Raw genomic sequence first — 22,323 nt, 5'->3', positions numbered from 1 at the left:
CAGAGAAACCCTGTCTTGAAAAAATAACAACAACAACAAAAACATTGTATTGAAAGTCATACTGTGAACCTCCAAAAGCCACAGAAATTTCTTGTACCTAAGGCCAATGATATTCAGAGCAGAATTAGAGAATTAGATCGATTTCAGTCTTGAGAGAGAACAAATTTTGCTGGTTTTTGCTTCAGGGACAACACAGATGTCCAGAAGGCACTTGAAAAACTTTCCTTACTCGGTGGGCACCAATAAGTGAATTTAAGCAACAACCTTGGCTCACTCATATTAGTCCCATCCTTAAGGTTTAAACCTCATCTACTCAGTCAAAGAAGAAATGAATTATCTTCTTTTCTTATTCATTCATTGCTCTTAAGGTCACTTACAGTAGTTTTTTTTTTCTTTTTTTCATTACAGATAAATCCACTTGTCTTGGCTTTTAAGAGCTAAAAGTTCTATATTAAATATTTGATATTGTTAGGATGAGGGATTTAGAAGATGAGTCTATTTTGTAAAATATAAGGGTGTTAGTGTAAGTTTCTAAAAGGAATTGTTTAGGAAATGTCATGGAAAGCCATACAACACAGACAGATCAGGCAGAACTATGGAAATTGGAATCCTTCTGATGCTTGAATAGGAAGAAGCACAAACACAGCAGGGCCTAAGTGTACACGTCAAGGTCCTTGAATTGGCTGCATCATTCTCTGATTCTGGGGACACAGGGAGTGTAGAAATGAGTTTTATATAGTGAAGTCATGAAGAAAATGTATGTTATCCACAAATCATTAAATTGACTCCAAGTGATAAAGTTCCTGGGATGTTAAAGAACTTTGGCTTCTTCCATAATTTACGCTAAGAATGTATCCACAAATCAAGCAAGGTTTCAAGTGGTCTTGTTCTTTGTATCAAATATCAGTGCTGCCTCCAAAGCTCACCTCCCCTGGAGATAACAGGACCTTTTCTTGTGTTGATTAGTCAGTTGGAATTTGGACAAATGCAGTCAACTCCATCTCATCTTGGTCCTTGGCCTGAGAGCAGGAACCACCCAAAGCAACACTGCAGAGTACCATCTAGAATGAGAATTGATACTTCCTTCAGAATTCTTGAAGTTCCATCATTAAAAGAACATATCTTTTATATTTTATCTGATACTCAATGAATAATTGTAGTTCACAGGCCTGGACATACTTTATCTCTCATCAAAACCTTTGTGCTCGGTTTTTCATAATTAATCATTTTTCTTACTCTACTGTTTTTCTGCCTATAGAATTTCTGTTACTTAGTGCTGCCTGTTTCTTCTGCATTGCAGAAGGCACATAAATGTTATAATGTTTTCTGATCACTCTTATACACCACTTCTTTTTTTTTTCAAGTCTCTATCATTCCCCCATCCTTGTCTCAACCAATCCCTTTCTCAGATTCATGACATTTTGGTTGGTTTTGAACTACCTGGTTAGTTGTGAACTATTCAGTGTAATAAGAGCACTATGGTATTATGTTCCCTCATGGGGCCTGTAACCTCCCCCACAATGGATAATTTTTAATAGGCTTACAGTACAAGGCATGAATTCTCTTGTGAAGCTGACTTCAAACACAATCTGAGTATGTTTGGTTAGCCTCTAATTTTTGTGCCACAATTTCATGAGTCACTACATCATTTCTCAAAGGTTGGCATTTTCTTTTACAAGAGTCATGGCTGGCTAAGAACCTTCCGGGTTTTTCTTGTCCTGAAGCCCTCACTGCACCTTCATGACTATGAAAGCTATTTATCAGAAAGAATGCTTACAGCTCAGCTCAAGCTTATTTTTTCAGCGTGGTGACTTATTATTTAGTTCTGCTGAACAACCGAGGGGAATGATAAGAGCCCATTTTGTTTGGGGGCCTTGTGGAGCCTCTGTCATCAACAACCCACAAACTAGAAACACCTGAGAAGAGGAAATCTCAACAGAGGAATTTCCTCTATCATATTCCTGACACTGGCATTTTTCTGCCACATTCTTTTTGCTCTTGGTCTGCACCTACTGTAGTTTTTAATTTTGTATGCCTGGTGTTTTAAATTTTATATTATTGTTCTTTCATGAACTCTAGATTCATCTTTCACTTGTTCCCCTTCTCTAGAATCATTCTGGAAATATCACTTGTGGTGGTTAGATTTAGTTAACTTTATACAAACTTGAAACACCTGAGAAGAGGAAATCTCAACTGAGGAATTGCCACTATCAGATTGGCCCATGAGCAGGTCTGTGGGAGTGGATTTTCTTGATTAATGGTTGATGTAGGATGGCCCAGCACACTGCAAATTATACCAGCCCTGGGCATGTGATCTGTACTGTATAAAAAAGCAAGCTGAGCAAGCCACTTGGAATAAGCCAATAAGCAGAGTTCTTTCATGGCCTCTTCTAAAGTTTCTGCCTCCAGTTTCCTGAGCTGAGCGCCTTCCCTGGCTTTCTTTGTTGATGGACTATGACATGGAAGTCTATCATAAACAAAACCCCTTTTTCTTCAAGCTTGTTTTGGTCAATGTTTTATCAGAGAAATTGGAACCAGGAGTGGCTTTTTTCCCCCTGAGGGCACTCTTCCCTTTGTTCCAGTACTAAGTAAAAGACTCCTCCTTAACTGTGCTAACCTCCTTAACAGTTACATCTTCCCTTTTAGCGCATGCCTTGGATTCAACATCGAGGTTGCTGGTGTTCCTTTTCTCTACATACTGTACATTTGTATTTCTTTTTGTCCCACTTCCCTTTGCATTATAGATCTGTATAAGCAGTATCAGTAATAAATTACATAGATTCAATATTATGCTGTCTTGAAATGTCTTCCACAAAAAGGGAGAAAAGGCATCCATTAATTTTCAATATAGCCTTTAATACTTTTTTAGGAAGGACAGAAAGCAGCCAGATTCTTTGACAAAATATCACACAAATGGCCTCTAGTACAGCTGCTATGAAAGCTTTTGAGCTGAGCCTCCATAGTCTATATTGCTCACAGTATTACTCTTATCTAGACTCACACTCTAATGCCACAGTAAACTCTGCTTACAACATTCAATCACTTTTCCAGTCCCAAGTTTCAAACCCCTCGTCATTTCTCAAAAAAAAAAAAAAAACCAAAAACCCATGGTTAGTATTCTTTCTTTCTTCCTTCCTTCCTTCTTTCCTTTCTTCCTTCCTTCCTTCCTTCTTTCCTTCCTTCCTTTCTTTCTTTTTCTTTCTTTCTTTTTTTCAGCTACAGTTCATACTTTCATACCAACTTCTATATAAATGATTTTTCTTTTTCTGAAATGAATGCCATGATGAAGACAACTTGAAGATGAGTATATTTTGGCCTATAAATCCAGAAGAATGAATCTACCATAACATAAAAGTATAGCAGCCAAAGGAAGGCTGCTGTGGAATATTGCTCTTGTACACTGTAACGATTTGTCACTCGAATTGGTTTAATAAACCGTTGATTGGCCAGTAGCTGGGCAGAAAGTTAGGTAGGAAAGCCAAACTGAGAATGATGGGAAGAAGGAAGGCAGAGTCAGAGAGTCACCAGCCAGATGTAGAGGAAGCAAGAGAATGCCATACTGAGAAAAGGTACCAAGCCACGTGACTAAACATGGTAAGAATTATGGGTTAACTTAAGTGAAAGAGATAGTTAGTAATAAGCTTGAGCTATTGGCAAGCATTTATAAGTAATATTAAGCCTCTGGGTGGGTATTCAGGAACTGGCAGGTGGGACAGAACCATTCGTCTTTAGCAGGCATCATGTGCTTAGCTGAGAAATCATATCTTTGTCCACAAGCACAAAGCAGAGAGAGGTAACTAGCAGTTCAAACTCCACTCCCAGTGACATACTTTCTCCAACGTGGCTGTGCTACCTCATCACAAAACATCACCAATAAGGAACCAAGTGTTCAAATGCCCAAGCCAACGGGGGAAGTTTCTCAATAAAATCATCACATTGGCTTTAATTCTTATAAAGATTTACTTCTATTGCTGTCTTAATTCTGACTCATGAGAGAATATGTTTTAATTTCTCAATCCTGACCTTCATAACACATTTTCCGCAATGATCCATGCAACTTTTCATCTTTACAGAGCAAGTTAGCACACTTCAGATTTTGATCTGAATTAAACAAAAACAAGGACACAGGCTGCCAAGTTCATAGAACTTCCAGGAAAATAGGTACCCACTCTTTTACTGAAACACCAGCCCCTTTCTTTTTATTTTTATAACTTGAAATTAATATCTAGTTTTCTCCAGCTTCTCTCCCTCCTATTCCCAGGGGAAGGTTTATAATGATTAAAGACTTAATAACTATGCCTTTATCTATACTCTTTATACCTATGATTTTAAATCACTGTTAGCTCTTCAAATATGTCACTGATGTTCTTATCATAGTAATGGCCAATTTTCTTTGCCTTTGTTTTACTAGCAAGATGTGAGATGAGAAAAAATAAAAAAAGAAAGCATAACTACATTGTCACCTATTCAGTTTGAAATGAGGGGAAGGACTTAGAAGTTGATTGATGTTACATAATATTTCCTCTATGTATAGATGGTTTCCTTTTCTTAAATTAAAACTAGTTAATTACATTCTATGTGCATTGGAGTTTCATTTGAGTGTATGTTTGTGCACCATGTGTATGCATGTATTGGCACAGGAAGCCAGAAAAGGACATTTGATCCCCTGGAACTGGAGTTATAGAAAGTTCTGAGCCACCATATAGCTTCTGAGATATAAACACAGGTCCTCTGGAACAGAAGCCAGTGTTCTTAAAATGTGAGCCTCTTTCTAGCCCCTTTCTAGAAGGATAATTTCTTAAATTATCCTTCTTACCTTAACTCAATTGTGAATTATTATTCAAAAACTCAAAGTGCTTCATAATATACTGATCAGGATTTTGTGTGTTAAAATGACTTCCATTCATTTATTTTATTCTGAACAATCTGGTAAATAATGTTAATGATTAGGCACATTATGATAATGATTTAAATGTGTTTTCATATGCAAAAACCCCACAAAATGTATACATTGAATTTTCATGCCTTCTGTTGATTCTTAGACAAACCCATGACTCAAGAATCTAGTTAAAAATGTTTGTATAGGGCTGATCTACATTTCTTCAAATGTTGAAACACAAAATAAACTTCTAAAATTTCACAATTGATTATATCCTTGTCTGTTCACAGTAGCTAGCAGGCACTTCATCACGAACTGAATAGAATTATATTGTCCTTCTTTCCCCCATGTGAGGAAAAAAGATCTCTGTCTCTCAATGGACATGCTGCTATAGCTAGTACACCTGAGTACTAAAGTGAAAAGCCTGTAGTAATGTTCGCATATAATGAGTATATTAAATTGCCTATCATGAGTATATGTGATTCTTACAGTGTTTGTGAAGATAGTTGTATAATCTAAATTACAGCTCTCTACCAAATTTATTAGGGGAGGGTTCTGCAGCAGTCTGTGGATTCCTGGGGTCTTTGTCACAAAATTGTTTAATTATCACTGCCCTTATTGATATGCTTTCAAAAGATTGTTAATTCATATTTGTACAAATGCCAGAGCTGTAATAAATGTTATTTTCATTATAGCTTTCATTTTTTATGGCCTTCTCTGATTCCTGTACCTCGAGGAGAGGGAAAATAGATCACCCAGACTCATCTAAATATAGTCAATATATTTCCAAATTTAATCTGTATTGTTTTGAGAAGAATTGCCAATATAGCTTTCTTCAATATGCTTACACTTAAACACATACATCTTTTTGATTAATACTGTATTTACAGTTGTCTCATATCAAGCTTCTAAACACCATTTTGTATGACAAATAAAGATATCTCACTCATTTTTAAATCAAAGTTGTACGTAAACCCTTTAGTGCTTAATTAAAATTGAAGGTCATTCTGTTTCTATCATATGGGTGATTTGCAGATGGTTCATGGCCCTTTCCCTGGATACTATCAGCATTTCTCATTCAGAAAGGTCTGGACAATCTTGAAGTTTCTGAGTTCAGAAGCTCCAAAAAAAAAAAAAAAAATCAATTCAACCTCAGTGATTTTTAATGATATTTTATTGCATTGATTTCTTACATTTGACATGATTTCAAAAATATCACTCAGAGAAACCCAGGGAGTAATTTCCTGAGCATGGACTTGTTTTTGAACTGGGAGAAGGCTAAACAGAGGTGCTTTATGTAAAGCAAAAATGTGCTATGTCCAGAGTTACTGACAATAGCCGCTTGACAGCACTTGATTTGCAGCTGAAATATTTCTAGCCTTTTTAAAGATGAAAAAAATAATATGCATAGCTCACTAAAAGAGAATTTACATAAGGAGGCCGTAATTACCCAAGTAGGACCTTGTCACAGAAACTTGGGAAGGTTAACAATTATAAAGATAATTAAAATGCAGAGGATTTGTAGAACACTTATTTGTTTTCCTAAGAGCTCAGCTACTTCTAGCATATTCCTCTCATTGATCTCTGTATGATAGCTATATAACAAGCAGGTTAAATATCTTATAATAATGGAGAGAAATGTGTGAGCCGTTAGCACCATTACTGATCATAAGCATCTGGTGCCGGCCTCACCTGAAAGGCAGGACCTCCTGTGACACAGCGTTTTGAAACATCTTTTCAGGTCACCACTGTAAAACTGACTCTGAGGAAAGAGTGCCACCTACTGAATTGAATTTCCCGGTTACCCTCCAAGGGCTGATTTCCCAGCCTCAGTCAGCACTGCCCTAATATATTTAACTCTAAAAAATAATGAAATTGCTGCACAATGCGTGAAATCATAATATTATCTTTTCTCCCAGTGTCAACCAATTTAATGATCTAGCAGTCATATCTATAAATTAACTATTTCACTCAAAAGCTCTTGCATTTTAAAACGTAATATGCCAATATTAAACATCTAATTTTCCTATGCAGCCAATTTCCCAAATACCCGAATGTCTCTCAAAGTGAACACAAGGGGGAGCTAGTATGTAACTTCTTATGGGGCAGGAGTATGGCGATTATGGAATTAATGTATTCTGTTCTTTTTGGCCGGCAAGACAGAAAAGAACATACATATGCTATTTGGAATTTGTTGAGATGAAGGTAATGTTACTTTTATGTTAATGTTAAATGTTAACATACACAATTTAACCTAATTCTCATCTTTATATGCATTAAAATGTTTAATATGGAGTAACATTTGGGGGTTGCTCCACATCAGATGCATTAATATATATTAATATATATATTTAAGTGTGGCTTAGATTATCTACTTACACATACTTACATACATTCACATTCACCTGCACAGTCACACACACACACACACACACACACACACACACACACGCGCGCGCGCGCGCAGAAAAAACACATTTTATATTAAATAACATTTAATCATAAATTTTAAATAGAGAATTCTAACCTTTAAATTTTAATTTAGCCTCTGCAATTCAGAATATTTGTTCTAAGACATGTTAGAGTCCCTCACTTGATCATTGATTATAAACTTATCAGTATTTTCTTCTGACTTATACACTTCTAATTTTATGAAAATATACAGACGTCAGTTGAAGGTCTACTTCATTAATGGTGTGAATTGTGAGTTCATCCCTCACAGGTTCAGCTGTTGTCTTCCCTCTGTAGCTCCATTGTGAAAATATTGCAGTAAGGCAGGCACATATATCTGAATATGCTTTCATACCATAACATATAATAACAGAAATGGTATTTAGAAGAAATTTCAAATATAGGATTTTTACTTACTCATATTTCTTAATTGCAGCATTTCATAACTTTAATAAAAAGTAGACAAAAATCTTACATTTAATTTACAATGTTATTTTGATATAATTTTTTACATTTTTAGAATTCCTTTTATATAAGAGATTTCTGTTTTTTATTTTGAAAGTTTCATTATTTATTTATTATTATTAGTGTGGAGGGCATGTATGTGCCTCTATCCAAATGTGGAGGTCAGTAGACAACTTACAGGAGTCAGTGAGTCTAGATTTCTACCCTGTGGAGAGAGAATTCTTTTAAAATAGAAAGCATTTCATCTAAAGTATAAAATATATAGTTAATTTACATTGCTTATTCTAATTCACAGTCATCACCAAGGAGAAAGATTTTGAGTAGTGTCATTTCATCATTAGTTAAAAGGCAATGCTTTGATTAAAAGTCAGCAAATAGTCAATACTAGTATAAGATGGGAGCCATACATATCTTTAAAAGATGAGAGGCACTAGTTAAAAACACAATACTTCATTCTTTTGAGAATTTATATTTGATTGGGATTTGGTTTTCTAATACCTTCTGCTATTAAATTTAGTTTGTAATGTTTCGTACATTAAAAAAAATACTGTGGAATCAGATAGTGAAATGATAGAAACAGAATTATAAGAAGGATTTTTTTTCATGTAAATAGTGGCTGCATAGAAAGCAGTAGCTTCGTCCTTTCTTCTTAAGAGCTATATACTATTAAATTGAAGGTTATTGCAAAACAGAATGAGTTACAGGAAACTGCTACAATAGTGGTTCTGACTACAGGAATAAATTCTTGAAACTACATTTTTAACACATAATTATGCATTTTTATGCAATGTCTCTGAGCCAAAATTAAATAAATTGTACAAAATTCCATAAAGTCCTATTTTAAGATTCCCCTTTAATACTGTGAAGTCAATTATTTGAGTGACATAGCAACATTTGCTATTCCTTATTAGTCTGTAAAATTAACATGCAATACTTCTATTTGAAGTCAGTCCAACGCATCAATCAATTTGCCTTTACACTCAACTTACCTACACAATTTTTTTAATTAATCAAATGTTAAGTCCTTTGCATGTTCTCACATAGATTCTAAATAAGCATACACGATCTTTAGATGGTCAGAACATGTTCATTTAAAGAGAGAAGGATAAGACGTTGGCTTAGGATTCAATCTGGTTTGAAATTACAAATAGTGATTATGAACCGAGCTGTTCTTCAGAAATCTGAGATTGCTTTGCTATGCAGACATCATTATAGTGTTCTAAACGCCTTAGCATGGTGGCATACATGCACAGCCTTTCACTGCCTGATATATTTACATCATCTCTTTTTTCCTAATGGAGCTCAATATTTCAAGAACAGTTCATCATAAATCCTTAAGTACGTGTATTATGAACACAAAATATACATGAGGGGAAGAAAAAGATAGGCTTTGAAAACCGTTAAAGTTTTTTTTTTTTTTTTTTTTTTTTTTTTTACATTAAATGTGATTATCAGTCACATTTGGATGGAAAATAATCCAAACTGGAACTGAGATATCAGTCATTCCCATTTCTGCCTTAAAAATAAAGTATATATAATAAAGATAAAATTAGTTACTTAGGATAGCAGTGAGTATTCAGTAACCATGTTCAACTCTAGAGGTACATGAAAAATAATAGGCTTCCTGTGTTTCTTCAGTTCTTGGCAGTGACCTAAGGCATTCACCATATGCATGTAATTCTTCCAGCAAACACTAGGGGGCAATGTGGCATAATTACTCCTGGTGGGGGGCGGTCCTCAGCAAACATGCTTCTGAGGATATATTATTCTTCTCATAAAGTCCTTTCTTAGGCATTGTGTTTCTAGTCTTCCCTCAACTGCATAGATTTATGTTGAATTAAGTCTAATCAATACACTATAATAACCTTCCTTGGAATTTTTTAATTGTTTTGTTCTTGAATTATGGCAGAATTCAAAAGATATCTCATTACTATGCAATTAAAAATAACTTTAGAATGATCATTTTGAAAAGGTAATTCACAACGTTCGTGGGGACATAGCTAAGAGTTACAGCTCTTGTTTAGCTTTGCAAGGCCCTGGTGTTTATCCTTAGAACTAGGCTGGGATGAGGTTAAAAAAAATAAAAAATAAAGATTGATAGATGAATGTCTAAATGTGTGATCACTACTCTTTAAGCCAGTTTCTGCTTTTAAAGATTTGAAGCCTCATCTTCCAAAGTACATGTTTTCAACCAACATCATTATTAACCCCAGAGACATAAAGCTCAGACTGTACAAGACTATGTGGTTAAAAGACCACTTAGCAAAACAGCCTAGGTTTTGGAAAGGCTGAGCCCTCTGTTCAGTAAAAACGTAGATATAATAAACCATCTATTTAGAAAAGACAAGACAGGAGCATTTTAGAATTTGAAGGTCTCACTAAAAAAGAGCTTCTCTGAATTTTTGAGCTGTTGGTCTCCCAAGGGAGTGGTAAATTTGGAAAGAGACCAGACTGCAAAATCAAGACTATAGGTTATCTCCTTGAAGCTCTGGGAAATTAATAGCTCCTCTACCTGAATCTTTAAGCAATTATCCTCAAAACAATCTCCAGAACTTTCTTGTAATTGGTCTGGATTGGATTTTCTTTGAAATCCTGAATGATTCATGTTACAGATTTGTACGTTAGTCATTCACAATTTATAAATGGCAACTTAACTTCAGTATTTATGAATTACAATCAATACTCTAGCAATCAAAACACTCACCTTCTCTACTTCAATGCATCACTTTCCTTTTTGGAGACTGCTAGATCACACGCAAACCGGTCTTGACTTGTGGACGTTTGTGATAGGAGTTTAGGCAAAAGCAAGTTTTGAGACCGTTCAGTCGTAGAAGATGAGGAATTTAGAGCCAGGGGAGTGTGTGTGTGGGGGGGGGGGGGGGGGGTGTGGGTGTGGGTGTGGGTGTGTGTATGTATAAAACAGGCATCTTTGAATCATTGATCTCCTACTGATGTAAATTCTTGACTAACAGTTCAGCTTTTATGCACAAAATATTTTATAAATATCATCAATGACTATTTAGTTTAGAAAAAATATCAGATTGCTATTTGGAAGTTTAGTAAGATGAACAGAGGTGAACCAGACAACAAAGCTATTGGGTGTCAAGGGGCGTTGGAGTGCATTCAGTGTGGGCTGATAGGAGATGGCTGAAGGGTAGACCCCTAATACCGTTCAGCAGATTGCAGTTTCATGAAGCTGCAAAACATGTCTTAAGAGAGGCTTTTCCCTCCGAGGAGCCACTGCCTCTCTCTCCACCGGGCGTCTGCTTTTCTTCTGAAACACTTTCATAATCAAGTGACTTTCCTTGCATGGGTGCCTGGGGACAGCGGGGATTTCTCTGAGGATGAGGAAAGTCACATATTGATTACTGTTGCTCCAGGCGTGTTTTCTCCCTCGCTAGCTTGCACACTACTCCGCTCTCCAACGCTGGACTTCACAGGCACTCACTGGAATAAACAACGCTCTGTGCGAAAACGCGTACACACACACACACACACACACACACACACACACACACACACACTCCGCACCTCCTTCAGATGAGTGCACGGAGTCAGAAAATCTGCATCTCCCTTGGCCTCTGTGTGTGTATGTGTGTGTGTGTGTGTGTGTGTGTGTGTGTGTGTGTGTGTGTGCGAGCTGACGACGTGTGTTCGAACGCGTGTGAACAGAAATGCATCAGGAAGACCGCAGCTACCTCACTCTGCAAAGTAGGCGGTGTTTTCTCAAGCCTGCCTGTGTATCCGGTCCCCAGATACAATCGAGTCACTGTCAAACTTTTTTTTTTTCTCTCTCTCTCTCTCTCTCTCTCTTTCTAGAGAAAGATAGCCGAGCTGCCTCGCCCTGGAGCTGAGGACCCGGACGCCGGAGGGCTCAGGGCTGGGCGCCGCCGCCGCCGCCGCCGCCGCGGAGACTCAGCGCGGGCTCTGCCGGCCGCATAGCTCTCGCCCGGGACTCAGCTCGTCAATGACTCTCAAGCGCTGGGGCTGCTGGCCCCGCCCCCGCCCGCCGTTTCCCCACCTCCCATTGGGCGTGGGCCGAGGAGGCAGGGCCTGGCTCCCCACGCCGATTGGCTGGCAGAGAATCAGTATCAATGTTTAAGCGGCGGCGTGAGGTGAATAGAGTCAGTCAGCAAGAGACGCTGGGGAGAGAATCCGGACTGCCAGCCCGGCGGCTGCCGCAGCGGCGGAGGGGCAGCCCGGAGACGCTACTCCAACTGTTGAATTGAATTTTCCACCTTCCATTTCCTCCGCGCCTTGGCTGCCGGAGATGGATTTATTCGGTCTGAAATCTGCACGGCTTTCTCAGGCTTTGGGGTGATTCTGACAGGCACCAGACTGAAAGAGACCACCCGTGACAGATAAAAAAAATAAGGAGAAATTTTTAAAAAAAAAAGAAAGAAAGAAAAGAAAAAAATCCTCCACAACAGACTGCACAATTAGCTATGCACACCGATGCTGGACTTTGTGAATAGAGACCACTGGGAGGAAAAATCTTGAACTATGATCTTGGGCTAAGCTGTGAATCATTACTGGAAACGTGCTTTTCCCCCTCCTAAGACTGAGAGATTTGGGGGCATCTCACGCCTAACCAAGTGGAAAGGTTTTTTTTTTCTTTTTTTAAAAATCAGATTAATACTCGTAAGCAAAGCAGACGCCTTGTTTTGCAGAGCCTCGGACTCCGGCCGAAAGAGGTAGAGTAAAAGTGCTGCTGGGTTCAGCTTCGCCTTCCTCCCCCACTCGCTTTTTCTCGTTTTCTGCCCCCCCACCCCCACCCCTCATGAATCCAGCTTTTTTTTTTTTTTTTTTTGGATTATTTTTCCTATTGAGTGAGTCAGAGAAAGCGTTAGGAAGAAGCCGCAACTAATGTCTGTGAAGGGAGGACCGTGAGGGGAGAGTGAATACGATTCGTTCCGCTGCTTCTGACTCATCCAGCAGATCAGAACACCTGCATTTTCTGAATGTGTCATTCCCGTATACCGAGGCGCCTGGAGAAGCAGAAATAATGTGTAGATCAACCCGCGCCTAACCTCCCCTGGGTGGTGGAGGTAGTTTCCCCGGGTGGGCGCCCTGGCAGAACCCCTGGTGGCCGCAGCTCCTCACCCTCTGCCCTCCCCAACTCGACCAGAGACCGTGAGAGAGCCAGGCTGCAGAATGCAACACGCCAAACCTTGACGTGTTCCATCCACCCTACTCCTGCCTGTTTAAAACAACAACAATAATAATAGTAATAACAATAAGGGGGTGAAAGCCTGCGCTTTATTTTCTTAAAATATTCCCCACTCTTGTTCCTCGCCAAGGTTTTCCTTTTTAGATGAAAAGGACTGGGAGGCTGGGCCACTGGAAGGAGATGCTGAATAGAAAGAAAAGAGCCACTTGACAGCCCAGCCCTGTGAATGCAGAGACTGTTTCCCTTCTAGCGAGAGACAGGGAGAGTGTGTGTGTGTGCTAGGACTGAGGGGGCTGCCTCCCCCTCCTTTCGAGTCTGCCCTCCCCCTTCAGATCTGCACGTCTAACCATGAGTTGCCTGTTGATTTCCTTTCGCCTGGCAAGAGAAGCAAACTGGAATTAAACTGCGTGGAGTGAAGTCCTTGCTTGCAGGAAGAGGATGAGATGGTAGTGGCGGCTCCCGGCTTGGCGTAGATACACCAGAGTGTTCGACAAACCGAGGCGGAGATAGATCTCTATATTTTCTCCTCCCAATAGGCTCTCAGCGCAAATGCTGATCAGGCTGTGGCTTTTTTGATTTTGGGGGAGAGCCTTCTCCGAGGAAGAGAGGGAGGAGCCTGGTAAGGGGAGGAAACTACAAATCGGGACACTAGGATTTTTTTTTTTCTTTTTTTCTTTTCTTTTTTTTTTTTCCGCTGCATTTCCTCCCCTCCCTTTGGCTGCTCGGAAAGGAGAGAGAGAAAGGGGGGAAAAAGAAAAGAAAAGAAAAGAAAAAAGACTTGGCTCGGAGATGCAGTCCGCCGCCACCGCCGCTGCCTAAGCCAGCAATGCGAGATTAGATCTTCAAATGCAGCACTACACTGCCTGAAAGCCGACCATCCTACACAACGAGCAGACATTTCTCCGTGCTCCAGGGAAGCCTCAAACATACATATGTGTCTGTGACTCTTTGCTTCGTCCCTACTCATTCCCATCCATTTCATCACCGAATACGAGTAACTAAGGATTCCACTTTCCGATCTGCCTGGAGACACACCTCCCAAAGCCCTCCCCCACCGAATCGAAGAGTATTCTGTAGGCTGCCGGAGGGAGTGGATTTTTGCAGCGCCTAGCGGGAGCGAGGAAAACCCACCAATTCTTCAGCTCATTATCATCTCTCCCAGACTCTATTTCCTTCTTATCGCCAGCCTCATCACGCAAGTTTGAGCCTTCTGAAGTCCAGGCGGAAGAGACAAAGCCTTGGGCTCGCCCTCAGCCGCAGGGAGCCGCCGCCTTGCTCCGAGCTGCTGCAGCTTCGCTGAGTCGCTGCTTCTCATCCAGTGCGAATGCTGTAGATCAACAGGTTCGGGCAACTTGAGCGGAATAAGGAGAGACTGACTGGTGCCGCAGCCCGGGTGCGGAGGGAAGGAAGGACTCACAGACTTGTGGCTCGCTCTGAGCTCTGACGCTCCGCCCCGGTTCCAGACTGGCGCGCACCCACCAGCTCGCACCTCCAGTCCGGCTGCTCCTGCTCCCACCCCACCGGTCTGGGATGTACCTTTCCATCTGTTGCTGCTTTCTCCTGTGGGCCCCTGCCCTGACACTCAAAAACCTCAACTACTCAGTGCCAGAGGAGCAAGGGGCCGGCACGGTGATAGGCAACATAGGCAAGGATGCCCGACTGCAACCCGGGCTTCCGCCGGCTGAGCGCGGTGGCGGCGGCGGGCGAAGCAAGTCGGGCAGCTACCGGGTGCTGGAGAACTCCGCACCGCACCTGCTGGACGTGGACGCCGACAGCGGGCTCCTCTACACTAAGCAGCGCATCGACCGGGAGTCCTTGTGCCGCCACAATGCCAAGTGTCAGCTGTCCCTAGAGGTGTTCGCTAACGACAAGGAGATCTGCATGATCAAGGTAGAGATCCAGGACATCAACGACAATGCTCCCTCTTTCCCCTCGGACCAGATCGAGATGGACATCTCAGAGAACGCGGCGCCCGGCACCCGCTTCCCTCTTACTAGCGCACACGACCCTGACGCTGGCGAGAACGGGCTCCGCACCTATCTGCTCACCCGAGATGATCATGGCCTCTTTGCACTGGACGTCAAGTCCCGCGGCGACGGCACCAAGTTCCCTGAGCTGGTCATCCAGAAAGCACTGGACCGCGAGCTGCAGAACCACCACACTCTGGTGCTGACTGCCCTGGATGGCGGTGAGCCTCCGCGCTCTGCCACTGTGCAGATCAATGTGAAGGTGATCGATTCCAACGACAACAGTCCAGTCTTCGAGGCTCCCTCATACTTAGTGGAACTGCCCGAGAACGCGCCCCTGGGCACCGTGGTCATTGATCTGAACGCCACCGACGCTGATGAAGGTCCCAACGGGGAAGTACTCTATTCCTTCAGTAGCTATGTACCCGACCGCGTGCGGGAGCTCTTCTCCATAGATCCCAAAACCGGCCTGATACGCGTTAAGGGCAACTTGGACTATGAGGAGAATGGCATGCTGGAGATCGACGTGCAGGCCAGAGACCTAGGACCTAACCCAATTCCAGCCCACTGCAAGGTCACGGTCAAGCTTATCGACCGCAACGACAACGCGCCGTCCATTGGTTTCGTCTCCGTGCGCCAGGGGGCGCTGAGCGAAGCCGCCCCGCCTGGCACAGTCATCGCCCTGGTTCGGGTCACTGACCGAGACTCAGGCAAGAATGGGCAGCTGCAGTGTAGGGTACTGGGTGGAGGAGGGACTGGCGGTGGAGGTGGCCTAGCGGGGCCGGGTTCCGTCCCCTTCAAGCTTGAAGAGAACTATGACAACTTCTACACCGTGGTTACTGACCGTCCGCTGGACCGCGAGACACAGGACGAGTACAACGTGACAATCGTGGCCCGGGACGGGGGCTCCCCTCCACTCAACTCCACCAAGTCCTTCGCTGTCAAGATTCTGGATGAGAATGACAACCCGCCTCGGTTCACCAAAGGGCTGTACGTTCTCCAAGTACACGAGAACAACATTCCAGGAGAATACCTCGGTTCAGTGCTCGCCCAAGATCCCGACCTGGGCCAAAATGGGACAGTGTCCTACTCCATTCTTCCCTCGCACATTGGCGACGTGTCTATCTACACCTATGTGTCCGTGAACCCCACTAACGGGGCCATATATGCCCTGCGCTCCTTTAACTATGAACAAACGAAGGCTTTTGAATTCAAGGTGCTGGCTAAGGACTCGGGGGCACCAGCACACTTGGAGAGCAACGCCACTGTGAGGGTGACAGTATTAGACGTGAATGACAATGCTCCAGTGATTGTGCTCCCCACTCTACAGAACGACACAGCTGAGTTGCAGGTTCCACGAAATGCTGGCCTGGGCTACCTGGTAAGCACCGTGCGCGCCCTGGACAGCGACTTTGGAGAGAGCGGGCGCCTCACATATGAGATTGTGGATGGCAACGACGACCACCTGTTTGAGATCGATCCATCCAGCGGCGAGATCCGCACGCTGCACCCCTTCTGGGAGGATGTGACCCCCGTGGTGGAGCTAGTAGTGAAGGTGACTGATCATGGCAAGCCCACCCTGTCCGCGGTGGCCAAACTCATCATTCGTTCAGTGAGCGGCTCTCTGCCTGAGGGGGTACCGCGTGTGAATGGGGAGCAGCACCACTGGGACATGTCGCTGCCTCTCATAGTGACTCTGAGCACGATTTCCATCATCCTCCTAGCGGCCATGATCACCATAGCTGTCAAGTGCAAACGGGAAAACAAGGAGATTCGCACTTACAACTGCCGCATCGCTGAGTACAGCCACCCACAGCTAGGCGGGGGGAAGGGCAAGAAGAAGAAAATCAACAAAAACGATATCATGCTGGTGCAGAGCGAGGTGGAGGAGAGGAACGCCATGAACGTCATGAACGTGGTGAGCAGTCCCTCCCTGGCCACCTCCCCCATGTACTTCGACTACCAAACCCGCCTGCCCCTCAGCTCGCCCCGGTCAGAGGTGATGTATCTTAAGCCAGCCTCCAACAACCTGACTGTCCCGCAGGGGCACGCAGGCTGCCACACAAGCTTCACCGGACAAGGGACTAATTCGAGCGAGACCCCTGCCACTCGGATGTCCATAATTCAGGTAGGAGACTTTTAGGGTAAAAGGGACTTCACTTGAAAGTTGCTGGTAGTGCTTTCCCAAGACCTTTGGAGAACTGAAAGCCACATGGCCAGCAGCAATGTGCGTGGGGTGGGTAGTAATTAATTAAAAATGGTCCACACCTTTGTCCCTGTGTGCACACCATTTCCTATTCAGAATCCCCTCCTGTGTAAATAGTTTAAAATGCATGCCTTACCTCTATTGCATTTTTTAAAGTTTATTTTTACAGATTTAAAAATGATAGCAGCAGTCAATATTTAAACTTTATTTTATCTGTAGGACTACATTTTTTCCCATAGCAAGAGTCCTACAGTAGAACCAAAAAAAAAGTAATTCTTTTTAATGACTTGTATTCCACTAAAATCTTTTATGTTGATATGAAATTTATATCCCAAATAAGAGCTAACTTCTTGAGTATGGAATAGTCACCAAGTCAGTACTGTGAATCTATTTGAGCAAAGTTTCACTCCCTGAGAAATCAGTTTTATGCTTTGAAAGTGTTTTAGGGACATGAGCCCCATTTATTCATGAACTAAACTTTCAGCTGAAGTGTTGGAAATATGGATCACATTCTGCAGTGCTTTGTACAGGTTAGTCATAGTGATCAGGAAAAATCTTTGAAAAGAATTTCTTCAGTCCAGGGGTTTCCTTGTGGTTTTCCTGTAGTAACCAGGGAATGAATAGTCTATTCCAAAGAGTCATAAGATCATTTTATGTTGTTGATGACAGGGGAGGAAGTTGCACTGAATCCCACCTTATTTATTTTTTGAACCATGTATATTTTCAGGCTATATATCAACATATATTGTTAACATAAAGTGGAAATAAAATCATTGCCAAAAGCATAGGCATTGATTCTTAAAGGAAGATGACTATGCTGTGATGGTCTAAGTAACCATCTGGTTCCCTTTATTCACTACTGACTCGAATCACCAAAATATTAATTCTTGGTTATCATAATATTCATAAGCATGTGTTGTTACAAATTACCCCTAATGAGCAATGCTTGAAGTTTGCAAATCAGCATAACCCAAAGTGACACTTGGGGTGGAAGTTTAGTTTGAAGTAAATGAAAAGTCACCTGTCCATATTATTATGTGTTGAAAAGCTTGACACAGTAAAGTTACTATTGTCCAAATAGTGTTGAAGCTTCATAGCCCTGCTAATACAGACCATTCATACCCTAATACTTAACAGAAAATATTTCCTATGACAGCGTAGTGAACCAGACTCATCAACTATGATGCTGTTGACAACTGAAGTATTGAATTCTACCTTGTGTAGTATATGAGTAATCATGCTATCATGGATTTAAAGTTAATGTAATACATGAAAGAAATTCTCAACTATAAAAACTTGTCTTCCTCTAATTGTGTGAAATTGATATTTATGATCACTAATATCTCTATAAAGGGAATTATGATAAAAATGCTTATTTATAGATGTGCTGTAGTCATTTTGGAATCAGAAATATTTTGTATAGTTTTCCTATATTTACGCCAATGGCAAGGTTGTCATTAAGGGCTAATATTTAGTCATCTACTTTAAGGGCTGTGAGTTGAATTCTCATCTAGTTTCCAACTTTAAAAAAAATCATAAAATCAAGTTGGTACAGTAAAATTCTCAACAAGTCTGGCTTCTTAGTCAGACTAGTGAAGAGCACTCTTGAATAGAAATATCAAAAGCTTGGGAGGGATATGGTGCTTATACTCTGTTAACAACATTACCTTTGAAGCTGGTCATTGGTTATGGAGGATAACGATGGCTCCTCCCTAACAGTAAAACTCATGCCAAGGAAATCACAAATACTATCCAACCCCTCACATAATTTAAGCAGAAAATAAAAGACTGTCTTGATATTCTTTTGCTTCTAGAATCTTAATTTGTTCCACCAAAATACAAAATGGACTTTAGTTTTGAGTTTGCAATTTTTCCCCAAAGTGTCTCAATTTCCTATGCTATTTCTGTCTTAAAAAAAAAAATCTCAACTTAAAGTGCTAACAGTTATTTCCCCCATCATGTTTTTGCAGTCCTTTAAAGGATGGGCTATAAAATCCTGATAATCTCCTTGGAAATGTACCTTATTGATACTTACTGTGAAAACCATAATAAATTATCAAGCTGCTATCCCTACCCCTTTTCTTTCCCTTAATGATAGTGCTGCAAACACATTGTGCTCAAGTGGAGTGATGAAAGTCTGCAGGAATTCCATAATCTTGCATCAAGCTCATTTGTTAGCGTGTGTGTAATTTACCCTGAAAAGTAAATATGCTACTAATTTCATGTCTTTTCCTAAAGGTAGACTCTTATTTCACAAAATCAAGTTGGATCAACAGCTAGTAGCTCTGTTTCATCTTTCTTTTCCAGTATCTTGCATGGTGCTTTGAAAGTGCTTAGTATCCATTTACAAATGGGTTAAACAAACTTTCATAACTGTGCTGCAATATGCTTGTACAATAAGGTGATATGAAATACAGCAACTTTGGGACTGGAAGCCTCACATTCCAGCTAGAGTAAAAACTGGTTTCAGTCAGAAAGTATTTTTATTGCTGGACCCAAGGTTCATGCTCTCAGTTTTTGTTTCATTATAGGTGTATGTATATTTATTAACAAAGACTTGTGAAAAGAGATTTTATTTTTATTAAATTTTGTGAATTTGTATAAACAAAATCAAGATATAAAGTATTTAGACTATAGATATGTGACTAAAATATCTATAACAGCACAGGAATCACTGTACTACATTAAAGTTTTTGTAAAATTGTATTTATTTTAAGGTATAGAAGTTGTGTTGAAGAATAGGAACACAGATTTTTAGTAGGTAAGGTAGACTACTGTGTAAACATAACATCATTTCCATTGCAGATATTTCCATGTGTATTATTTTGTGTGGTGATGTAAAACATAACATTCATATAGTAATCTTGACAAATTCTGAAGCATAACTGTTAATCTTGGTTTACTAGGGACAAGCCCATACTTTTAATACCAGCTGTAGGGAGATGAAGTTGGAGATCAGTCAGAAGTTCTATGTCATTCTTGGTAACATAGAGTTTGAGGACAGCTTGAGATACATGAGCCCCCACCTCAAGAAAACAAATCAAAACAAAAAAGTAAGTTAAGTCTCGCAGACTTCTCAACAGGTGTTCTGTGTAGTCCTCCCTCATTGAGAAGAAGGGAAAAGGTAGGGACACCTTTCTGATGACAGGCTTTCCTGATTTTTGTCTTGCTTGATTTTGTTTTAAATGTCTGTGTTCTCCTCCAGTTCCGACTGCAGTCAGTTTTAATATATTCTTATAGAAGAAAGTGCGTTAATGCAGCAAAAAGGTTTCCTGAAATTAAATTTTAAAAATACTTAGTTTTACAGATCAACCTAAAAAAAATCATGTCCATTCACTTCAGAGTCCTCATTAAAAAAAAAACAATAAAATTCTTTTGAAATATGTACATGGGGCTTACAACAGAATTACAGCAAATATAAATTCAACACAATATATTGAATATAAATGAGGATATTGTAAGTGTCTAGAGCCAACCCAAATATGTAAAATTGAGATTGAATTGAAAAGGAGTAAGCCACCATGTGTAAAGAGTTAACTGTATTTTAGAAAAGATGAAAGTTGAAGTGTCTTTGATAATGATATCATCCACTGTCTGTCTTTATTCCCACTAACACAGGAGATTCTTGACTGTACAATCCTGTTCATATGAGTTCCCAAGACCACACATGATCTTTATAGCTTGTATTCCTTTAAATTAATGAATTCAGCAACAGATGCACAGCATAAATATGTTTTTGTGTCACTTCAAATTTTGAAGATATTTTGCTACAATTTTTTGTGGTAAGAAGCTAGCACTTGCTTAATCCCACACACTCATCACTCTTCATAAAGTATATAATCCTTACTTATGAGGATTATGTTGGATTGAGCAGGAAAGGGATGGCACTGTCATACTGCATGTCTCCTGAGATATTTTGCACTTTTCGTTTTCCCCCCTCAAAGATTCTTCAAAACATAGGAGGATTAATTTCTACTTTAGTTTAATGAGTATACACCATCAAACATTTTTGTTTCACTATGCATTGAAAACACATGAAGTATTTAACAATCTAAAATTTAACCAAGCATTAGGTGTTTGAAATTTCTTTGTAGGAGGGTTTAAATTTTTTGTAAAGTTCTAAACTTATGACTAGTGTTCTTATCAAAAAGCTAATACTATTCTTAGCCATATGTGTTTCTGTGGATATTTGACCTCCACTGTAAACCTGTATGCATTTCTCTATTTCACAATAAAGAAAAAAAAAGTTACTACAAACTAGAAGCCAAGGATTTTATTTTTAATATCAGGTGACACAAATCTCTTCATGAATTAAGAAGTTTGTTACCTACTTGCCTCCAGATTTCAACAAATTTTCCAAAATGACAGGCAGGTGATCCTTGATCACCTTCACATTGAGATGAAAATTTTGTAGGTTTTGATTGATTGTAGAACCAATTCAATTTTTTATTTTATTTTACTTGTGTGGGTGAGTTGAGTTACTTTAGTACATAGTATTACATATACATTTATATCAAGGATTTAAAAATTATATTTTAACATCTTTTCTTATGTAAAATTTATGTGATCAGAGAAAAAAGTGCCCTGAAATTCTTATCTCAACTTTTCAAATTTAGTTAGAAAATAATTTATATTCCTTAAAACAAAAAATCACCACTGATTGTATTGTTCACTCACCGAAAGTTCTGTCTATTAAGTCAGTGTTGCAATAGATGATGTGTATTATTAACATATGTACAGTGCCTAGAAAAAATTTTAAATGTGAATTTAAAATAATTACTCCTAAAATAACCCCAAACTATCATCTCAGTTAAAGAATTATGTATATTATAAGAGGGGACCATTCAACTTTTGGGAGTGAATGTTTAGTGTTGTTTTTAAGTGCAGTTTCTTACTATATCATGAGACAGCACTACTGTCATGTCTGAGATCTAAAATTCCTCATTGTGAGGACAACTTATGTAATATAGTGCAACAGAAATGCATATAGAAACACAGTGTTTATAAGTTAAAATACCTTAAGATATTAAAATTAATAAAAGTTTACTTGTATTTAGTAAGGTTGGACTTGCATATGCTTATTAAACTATGAAGAAATAAACTTTTGGGGAAAGTAGTTATGTGTATACCTATGTATTTATTGCCTATGCATCTAAATATTTTCAGTACCAAATATGTATGTAAA

At 40.1% G+C, this 22,323-nt stretch overlaps 1 protein-coding gene and 2 long non-coding RNA genes across 12 annotated transcripts in view; 1 reads left to right on the top strand and 2 right to left on the bottom strand.

Annotated features, from left to right (window-relative positions):
- LOC128107114 (uncharacterized) overlaps positions 1–11,780 on the bottom strand; it is a 38,295-nt gene extending 26,515 nt beyond the window's left edge. For all 4 annotated transcript variants that reach the window (XR_008216965.1, XR_008216963.1, XR_008216966.1 and 1 more), the window contains exons 1-2: positions 10,500–11,780; positions 927–1,061 (exon numbers count right to left, since the gene is read on the bottom strand). This is a non-coding gene — a long non-coding RNA (uncharacterized LOC128107114). The remainder of the gene's footprint in view (positions 1–926; positions 1,062–10,499) is intronic.
- A 1,894-nt stretch (positions 11,781–13,674) lies between these two features.
- Positions 13,675–22,323, top strand: part of Pcdh17 (protocadherin 17) — a 94,530-nt gene continuing 85,881 nt past the window's right edge. The window contains exon 1 of one of the 5 annotated variants that reach the window (XM_052732628.1): positions 13,675–16,850. In XM_052732628.1, the coding sequence (XP_052588588.1) occupies positions 14,496–16,850 (2,355 nt within the window). In that variant the 5' untranslated portion in view covers positions 13,675–14,495. Of the gene's footprint in view, positions 17,061–22,323 lie in introns of all 5 variants that reach the window. The other 4 variants (XM_052732627.1, XM_052732625.1, XM_052732624.1 and 1 more) reach the window with 4 other exon arrangements.
- Positions 17,071–22,323, bottom strand: part of LOC128107115 (uncharacterized) — a 28,779-nt gene continuing 23,526 nt past the window's right edge. For all 3 annotated transcript variants that reach the window (XR_008216968.1, XR_008216967.1, XR_008216969.1), the window contains one exon: positions 17,071–20,410. This is a non-coding gene — a long non-coding RNA (uncharacterized LOC128107115). The remainder of the gene's footprint in view (positions 20,411–22,323) is intronic.

This window comes from Peromyscus californicus, unplaced genomic scaffold (assembly GCF_007827085.1).
Source record: "Peromyscus californicus insignis strain IS unplaced genomic scaffold, ASM782708v3 Scaffold_12__1_contigs__length_115047231, whole genome shotgun sequence".
Classification (NCBI taxonomy): domain Eukaryota; kingdom Metazoa; phylum Chordata; class Mammalia; order Rodentia; family Cricetidae; genus Peromyscus; species Peromyscus californicus.
The sequence above is the reverse complement of the archived record's forward strand: the minus strand, read 5'-3'. Positions and strand labels throughout refer to the sequence as shown.